This window comes from Corticium candelabrum, chromosome 22, assembly GCF_963422355.1.
Source record: "Corticium candelabrum chromosome 22, ooCorCand1.1, whole genome shotgun sequence".
Lineage (NCBI taxonomy): Eukaryota > Metazoa > Porifera > Homoscleromorpha > Homosclerophorida > Plakinidae > Corticium > Corticium candelabrum.
The window spans coordinates 3645008-3654472 of NC_085106.1; the positions used below are offsets into that span (position 1 = coordinate 3645008).

The window sequence follows — 9465 nt, forward strand, 5'->3', positions numbered from 1 at the left end:
TAATGATTTCTCAATAACAGCTGGAAAAGTCGAGGTGGCACGTGCCCTCAGTGCCTTTAGGCATAGTGGTGTAGAGACTTAATTAACTTATTTACGAATAGGTTTTCTATTGGAGCAGCAACTGGTCAGATTGCTACGAATGGGGCACTTGATCATGAACAAGCTGACGGCAAGTTGTACCACTTGGTAGTCGTTGCCGAAGACAAGACAACAACAGACATTGCGATGAGACACGAGACTTCAGCGAGCGTTACCGTTAGGGTAATCGACAAGAACGACAACGACCCGCTATTCGAAAAAAGGGAATATACAGCAACCATAGAAGAGGAGCAACCACGTGGACAGAGTATTGCAAAGGTCGCAATGTGTGTGACGACACCATAGCGTACAAATTTAATATCAATTCACTTATTTTAGGTGTCAGCAACGGACAGGGATAGCTCTACTAGCGGACGCATTTCGTACGCAATAGTCGACGGTTTGGGCAAGGATAAATTCGAGATCAGCTCTTTAACGGGTGACATTTACACCACAACGACACTCGATCGCGAGACCCACAACTCCTACACTCTCACTCTACAGGCGAAAGACAACGGTTTGCCTTCTCGATCAACCACAGCGACGCTGACTGTAACAGTTAAAGACATCAATGACAATAAACCGTATTTTCATCCTGATACTCCTCATGAGGTGTCTTTGCCTGAGAATACAACGATAGGGACGACAGTCCTGACTGTCAGAGCTAGAGATGACGATGTAGGCCGCAATGGAATGATTGTGTATAGTCTCGAAGGAGACGAAGGAAAGTTTGGGTTGAATAAAAGTACAGGTGAACTGACGACTGTGGCGTCTCTCGGTCGTGAGACAAGTAAGATGAGCAGTCCTACGCCTGGCTCTTACATGTTGACAGTGATCGCTACTGATTCCGGGAACGTACCTAGATCGGAGACATGGACTATAGCAGTAACCGTAATCGAGACCACGAAGAAAAACAAGGATGCTGCATCACCTGCTATTGGCGTGGTCACGGTTCTAGCTTTACTTTTCTTGCATGTTGTAGTGACTAACGTCTTGGGTTTCTAACCGTTTGCCTTCGTGTTACACGTTTTACGTTGGCAAACTACGCGAGTGTTTCAATTGACTGTATTTCGGTCATTAGCATGCATTTTATTACTGACTACAGGTATTCTCTTGTTTACGGATTTTTTGAGTAGGAGCGAAATCTAGATTGGTAGATAAAATGGTTAAAAGAACAACAAAATGAGAACTTAGCTATGGAAAGTTTTCGTGGTAGGCAGCTACGCATGTATGACATAGTTCTGTTGTGCATGGGATTTTATTCTAGACTCGACTTTCTCTCCCCCCTCGACAATCCGGGGAATGACGAGGGCGGAGAGACGATTCACGTAATCTACCGAACATATTTTAGTTGCGTTAGCAGTCTGAACACAATTAATTTGTTAGCGGGTAGTGTATATATAGTTGCTGTGCACGCTCAGCATCATCGCGCAGTCACGCAGCTGTAGCGAGAGCGTACGCTAGCCATTCCCGTTGTGGCAAAATGGGTAGCGTGCGCTAACTTTTAATAGTAAAGACGCCCAGCTAACGCACGTTAGACTAAAGGTCACATTTGCTTCCGACGCCCTGATTTCAAAATCAACAAAACGGGCTGAAAGGTATAGACAGTTTTACACGTTTGATTTCCAGGTAGGATGCACATTTCGTGCATATTTTCCAGATCAGTTTTGTTAGTTACTAATTAATTAATTTTGCTTTGATGAATTGTCTTTGCTTGGAATTTATCCTTGGCATAGAAAACTAAAAAATCTGAAGTTGGGTACCCTAGTAGGCTATGCCACTACTAAACCAGGCCATCTGCATGGCAGTGAGCTATTTGTGTCACAAGCCTCTAGCTATTTTTAGTTCAACCTCCGGGCACTAGGCTCCCTCCAAAGGGGAGACGCCTATTCGTTTTCGAACAGGATCGCTAGTTCGACATGTCTTCGCAAGACACACAAGTAACCACGCACGCTTGGACTTGGACTTGGACTCTTTCTAGACTCTTACAATAAGCTTTGTTTTTCTACGTTAGCGCGCGTTAAAACTAGGGTGCGTCTGGGTTAAAGATGGAGTCTTTTCAAAGCAAGAATGACCTGCGTTAATTGGGTAGGCGGGTTAAACACGTTGATATTATTGATTGTTCATTAACTTGAATTAATCATTGATGGATTCACGTGAGGATTACACGGAGTAGTCTATCAATCTCAAATCGAAAGTGACCGACAGCACATCTACCTGGTTAACAGATCTAGAACACTCCTTACTCATCTTATCAAAGTTTGTTTGATGAAATAACTAATAAGACTGTAATCTCTCTATTAATTTAATTAACCAAGCAGCAGCTTTTAGTAAATTTGAACATGCATGGTACAAAAATGCATGAAATGGGAGAACAGTTTCCAATGGTGTGTATAATTAGCTAAGGAGCTAAATTTTAAATTATTTAATTGCACTTAAGACAAAATCGTTACATATAATACATGTATGTAAGCACTTTGCAAGCCAAAATTATGCAACCAGCAGCTGCATTTGGTTGGATATACTTGAATGACATGAATAACTTGAGCTATCTAAAGACAATCTGAACAAACAACTGATTTGACTTTTGTATAATTCCATTATAGTGTAGTGCAGAAATTTCCTTCGTCATAAGTCGATTGTTATTGTCTTTGTTAGAGTTGATCATCATACAAGCCTTCTAATTAACTATTATTAATGTAATTAAATCACAAGTGGGGTTTAGTCTAAAGCCTCTCCAAATTTTTGTAGCATTGTTTGAAAAAGTGGTCATCTAGTTGTCATTTAACGACTAACTGAGTTCATGTGACAACCAATTATTTCAGCGAGGTAGTGATCCTGATGACTAGACTCACTCAAGTTATGATGGACCCAGTGAATTTTTGTTTTTATGCAGCTCGGGGTGACGCCTCTGGGGTCCTGGGATATCGTTTACTTACCAGAACAATCAGTATCACTATTTGGTATTTATGAAATATATGTAACAGTCCTAACCTCTTTGGCAACTGTAAATTTTGTGAAGTTGCCAAGGTGACGACTACGTCTGCCATAAAATTTTGAACACTGTTGTAGGCGTGTTAAGCAAAAGCGCCATGTTTTCCTCAGGTTACCAAATGGTGAGATGAATCTTTGTCCATCACACTGTCCCAGTAATGGCGGACGTTCAAACTGTGGAAATGAAAGTAAAAGTAAAAATGGGCGTGGCTTTGCAGTGTGATTGATCAGCCCCCCAAACTGCCTTTGCTGTATATATATATATATATATATATATATATATATATATATATATATATATATATATATATATATATATAGCCCTTCTCACATTATCAACGCTGCAAGTAAAGCAGGTGTGGCTGCTGAAACTGGGGAATGTGAGAAAGATCTTCGACATGATGAGAACGTTGCAGCTGCAGGCGGATTTTCTATCCTCTAATAGTTGAAACTTATGGAGTGTGGTCAATGCACAGCCTGGAGGTTTTGAAATCCATTGCGAAGAAAACATCTCTGTTCAACGGATTGACTTTTAGTAAAACTTTATGTAATTTACACAAACAGTTGTCATGTAAGCTTTGGCAGTACAATGCTAAATTGATAGTAGATAAGTTAGCTTTGTTTAGCTATGACATGGATTCTTTTAATATAGTTTAAAATATAAAAAATTAAAAAAAGAATATATATATATATATGCCTAGGCTTAATAATGACTACCTTGCTACATCTTCTGTTAATTAAGGAAACAGGAAAATGTGACAAATTTAATTTCTAAGTGCGAATGTTACTGAGGGACTACCCTCCGCTCAATTGCTGGAAAACTGTATTTTGTCTAGTTTGCATATTTTTGTTTATCTGTTGTTCTGTTGCTGTTGTAACGAAATATAATGGAGTTTCTGTCTCAGTTTGAATTGGTAAGAAAATACCACGTGATATATGCTATAGGCCAAGCCAATTAGATTTCTTGATGCTTCGATTGTTTGATCCAGTTTGAGCTTGACTAAATATTTAAAGTGCACATGCACAATGATCTTGTTGTACATGTAGAGAAGTTTGGTATTTCCAGGTACGTACAGTACATGCATTGTATGAATACATAGCATGCAGTGACTCTACTGGTGTCAACATCCGTTGTCTGTTTCTATGTTCTGGTTGGTATCTAAGGAATATGTTTAGTATCATATCTATTAGGTGCAGCACGACTGCACATGATCAAATTGTCGAGCATGCTCAAACTGTCAAGTGGTCATTACTTTTTATTTCTATTTTGGTTAGTTGGTTCCATTTCATGTCAAAACTATCCAAGCATTAAGAATTGGTTAGGCCACACTGTATTGCAACACTGTCTGCCGTACACAGGCTCAAGGGTGCTGCCGGTCACTCTCTCCCTATGAGGTGAACGACCTTTTGCTTTGAAGGGGACCTCGAAAGGGGAACTGACTAGCTACACTCTCAAATTGAACTAGCTCTTATATAGTTAACAGGCTACTCTATCTCATTTTGGCTTGTATGAATCCAATAATCTTGAGTTTGTTTCTGTAATGGAGGTTCAGAGTTTTTGCTTTGTTTCCTTGTTTTTTTTAGCATCAATTTCTTGCTTTTCTTTGCTCCCTCTTCTTGTGTTGTGATTGCTATCAATGGCAGATTCAGGATTTGCTAGAAGGGAGAGGGCAAAAAACTGAGTTTGTGTGTATGTCTTGTACAGTGAGCTTGTGCACTTGCAGATATTTAGATGCACGTAATAGGTCAAGATGTTTATAGTTGTAGGACTCTATAGGCTAAGAGTTTTGAAGACGTAGCCTTCTGGTAACGTCTGATAGATCAATATTGTTTCAATTAGAAGAAAGTTTTTGTAAACGGGGGATGTGCCCCAGTGCCTCACCTGTATCTGCCTAGGGCTTTCCTAGTATTATGTTCAAATGGGAATGTTGACTAGTTTCTAACCTGATGTGGCCATTTGTGGTTCTAAGACAATCGAATGTTAGCTACTAGTATCAAGTCAATCCAAATGAAAACTAACAATGGTTGTATTTTAACCAACAGTGGCTCTACATCTTCTCATTACTTTGAAAACTAACTTCAAAAGCAGTGCAGTCTAGACAAGCTACAGAAGGAAGTGATGCATTTTTATAACCACGAAGTATGTTGTGCTGCATGTCTTTATGGGACAGCAGTCGGACTGAAAGTATACTCTTGTAATTCTGCAGGAACAGTGTACAGTACTACTGACGCAGTCACATTTCTCATGCAAGTAGTAGCTAACCAGTGTGGCAAGTGCTATAGCATCAAGTTGCGGACTACAATGATTACAAGGCAGATATAGGTCTAAGTTTAGCAACACTGCAGTTATCAAGCATTTACTAGGCTTTGTTAGGCCAGGCAAACTTGATTCACAGCTTATATCGTTACAGCCCACATCATCTTATGGGAAAACGAAATAAGTTTCATTATTCATTATTACACTGTCTATGGATCAGATGGACCTATCTGTATTCACTATGGGAGCTCAACTGAACTGACGCTGCCCAAGAGCTCTGAAATATTTTATCCTCATTGTCGTAATTGTGCTTCTATTTACAGAATCAACAAGCGCCTGTTGAAACATTAGAAATATAATAAAATGGGTTTTATCAATACTAAGTATGTGCCAAACTTGATAGCAAACCATTCAAAGCTCTAGTGCCAGTCGATGGTAATATGTTTAGATAGTTTACTGTAACTGCAAACATATTAATATTATTAATTAATAAATAATGAATTATGACTGTCTGCCCGCATGTCCTTGTGAAAAAGGCTGCATGATAGAAACTGTGAATCAAGTTTGCCTGGCCCTAGTAGATAGAAGACACTCACGTGCCTTTGTTCAACTTCAGTTACATTCTCTTAGATGTGCATGTTGCAACAACAGTAATACGTTGACGAGAAACTAAGTAGTAGTCACTCTCAAGTGAGTGGATTTGCAGAGGTACATATGTAGTACCAGTACAGTACATCATATGTACGTATGTATGTTCACGAAGATAGATGACTTGACTGTTCAGTAGATTTTGGAATGATGGCTTCCTTTAGTACGTGTTGTTTCTAATTATTCCAAATTTTAAGACTAAAACCAACACTGCTTTTGTATTAGAGCACTTGTTTGGTAAGTGACTGGTTCCCACAAGTGCATGGTAGCTTTACTGCCAGCCACTGAGAGATAAAAGTCACATTGTAACCCGTTATCAACCCACTACACTGTACAAGGTACTGACAGTCATGGATTTGTGCATGTCCCAAGTTGCAAGCTGCTACTCTTGTTTGGAGTGTTTGGCTGTCTGGTTAATTCTGCTTGTTGAGCAATAAAATCACGACTAGTCACTGATTCTGCAATGAGCAGTTGTTCTAGTGGGGTTGATAAAAGGTGTCCGATCTTACTTGTAATCTGTGACGAGCAGTGTAGACAAGCTGACCTGTTTTCGGTTGCATAGCGTTTCTATTCGAATGCAACACCACACAACCAGGTCGTTGTGTAGCTATTATGTACGTCCTCAAGTGCTATCACTGCCAACTAATGAGGTAGGGGAGAGTTTCCAATAATGATCTTTTTGTGCACCTTGTGACAGTCTTCTCCCCATCTGTAGTGTCGATATGACATTCGACAGTGTTTATCATTGAAACCTTCCCCAATGTGGAGGTGTGGGCTAGTGGCTGAGATAAGAGTGCTAATTGCTTAATCAGTAGGAGACCATACAGAACAAATATGCAGGCGGCTGTTATTGTGGGAAATAGTGAACAAGTAGCATGAAGTGCGACATCGCAAGTGGTAACACCTTGGGAGTAACCAGTTTGAGGTGGTAAAATGGATAAGACCAAGAAAGGGTAACATGTCTATGTGAAAGTTGCACTTGTCGATTCATTGCATTATCAACAATTCAGATATGGGTGTGATAAATCAAGGGTGTTATCGTCGTCTCGATTTCTTAGCAATCTATCCATAGAATCTCGTCCAAGAAATGAGTCATGCTTGCTGTACACAAAACAGTAGAGTTACACTTGTTGACCTGAATGTCATCATAAAGTATTACCGTATTTCCTCGAATAGTAACCCGTGTTCGATATGGATCTAATCAGTTTGAAAATTTAGTAACCCCTGCTTGATTAGTAACCCAAGCCTTGGATGTCAGAGATCAAAAAGTAACACACAAAACATTGAGGGAACAAATGTGGCAGAAAAGACAGTCAGAAGAAGATGAAGACAATGATCAGGACAATGAGGACATTATGGTTTTTATGATGACGACACTGAGTAAACTACTGGTATCAGAATAGGGGTTACCATGCAACTTGACAGTTTTGCATGCGTCAAGAGTGTTTTTCTCTAATACTTGCATAGCTCTTTCCTTCAACTTGAACCATGATAGCAAGACATTGAAAAAATAGTAACCCACGCTCGATTAGTAACCCTGCTTAAATAGAGTGACCTGTGGTTCGGACGAGTTTGAAAAAAATAGTACCCCAAGGGTTACTATTCAAGGAAATATAGTATTTACCTCCGGTTACATGTGTTATTGCTATCCATTTCTTCTTGACCATATTTCATCTCAAAATCCTAGGATTTTAAGCCTTTCTTAACAGTGTATTAGTATGGCGGGATCATTGTTGGTGGACCATGTACACATTATGACATTATGAATTGCAGAGTACTGGCAGAAACATAATTTTAGCTTGATACAGTACAGTAAAGACAATACTAGCACCACACATTACACCCAAGCTATCGAACAATTTACTCTGCAACATGTCATTGCTATCATTCTCATTGAGACGATAATATCCCATTTGTTATAAAATAGTTGCCTTTCAATCTGTCTGGCGTTCTTTTCATGGGGTAATCGAGGAAGTCTCTTTAGGTTATTGAATTTTCTTCTCAGGTTGCCTGCCACCACTTCGTTTGCAACAATCACTACAGCCAGTGGTCTCAATCCTGGTACAAATGAAGCAGACTTCAGTGCACATGAAATTATACTAACGTATAGACGCTACACTACTAAGCTGATCAGACCGCGCTAGAGACTTTCTGCTCAATCATATATACAAACTAAATGTATCAGACCATCAACACATCACATCAGCTACAACACGTCATCTCAGTGCAACACCATACAGTAAGCTTACAGCTGTAAATTTACCTTAGAATGATCCACGTCCTTAGGTCTAACCCAGGCATCAGAAATTCCCTAACAAACAATTTCAAATTGAAATCATATGTCTTTACATGGAACATCAAGCTACTTTTTTTAACATCTCAGTTCTCCAAGGTTACCTCACAGTGGGCCAAGTATGGCCCTCAATATCATGCATTTCATATTCATCATCGCAACACAAATTACTAAGATTTAGGACACAAACAGGTATTTTTCTCACCTAACATGATGGTTTGAAAGCACAGGAGTCTTCAAATCAAGTCTAATAACGGAAATAATGCTAGTTAGAAAAAGCATTGCTGATTGTTGTTGATTTGACAATCGTAATTGCTTCATGACAGCAACTTGTGATCAGTCCGTCGTAGTTTTGATAACGATTCCTCACTGATGTCCCTCAGTTGGGGAAAGAAGTAGTGTTCATCATCTCATTCCATTACTGTTATCAAGCCTATTTAATTATTAAATAATTAAGCACTCATCTCACCTTGTGTGCTTAATGAAATCATGAGACGTCATGACTCTAGGTCAGGCAGCTGTCTGTTGAGCAACAGAAACAGAATGCATTGCATAGTTATGATAAATGACAATTGAGGAAGAAAGGCAAGACAAGAGAAAGGCAAGAATAGAATAAGAAATCATGGTGTTCAGACATCCAAGGAAGATGAGCCCTCATTGATATCCCAAGGAGATCTAGAGTGGAAACTGCGAAATGGGATACATCATCATAACACCACATTCATAAGCAAAACGATTCGTAAGCAAAAGGTCTCGACAAAACGGCATCCACAACAGTTCAGACGACTTACAAGTTCCGTTGCTGAGATACTTGTCACGTGTACATTCGGTCTTTCAGTCATTTGACACGTCCTATAAAAATGCCGTTAGAATAGGCGCCAACAACGATTATAGGAGAGAAGAGCCGCTGTGCACGTGGTGCTCAGACATCCAAGGAATACGTGCCCTCATCGACCTCGACTAAAGGTCTAGAGTGGAAACTGCGAAATGGGATACATCATCATCACACCACACCGTCGGAATTCGTCAAAGACAAGCAGCTCCATAGAGGCCCCACACGGCCCCTAACCAAAATAGGTACATAATTGACTGAGATACCTGCTACTGAACACAAATGCACCACTTCCATGCCACCAAACGTCAACCTAAGTCTGTAGCAGCGCGAAGAGAGCAACACGTTGCAGCATGTCGCCAA

At 39.8% G+C, this 9465-nt stretch overlaps 1 protein-coding gene across 1 annotated transcript in view; it reads left to right on the forward strand.

The window, feature by feature from the left end:
* LOC134197728 (protocadherin Fat 4-like) overlaps positions 1–1265 on the forward strand; it is a 32968-nt gene extending 31703 nt beyond the window's left edge. Inside the window, exons 53-54 of the mRNA XM_062667075.1 lie at positions 102–357; positions 418–1265. Of these exons, the coding sequence (XP_062523059.1) occupies positions 102–357; positions 418–1083 (922 nt within the window). The 3' untranslated portion in view covers positions 1084–1265. The remainder of the gene's footprint in view (positions 1–101; positions 358–417) is intronic.
* The last annotated feature ends 8200 nt before the right edge of the window (positions 1266–9465 follow it).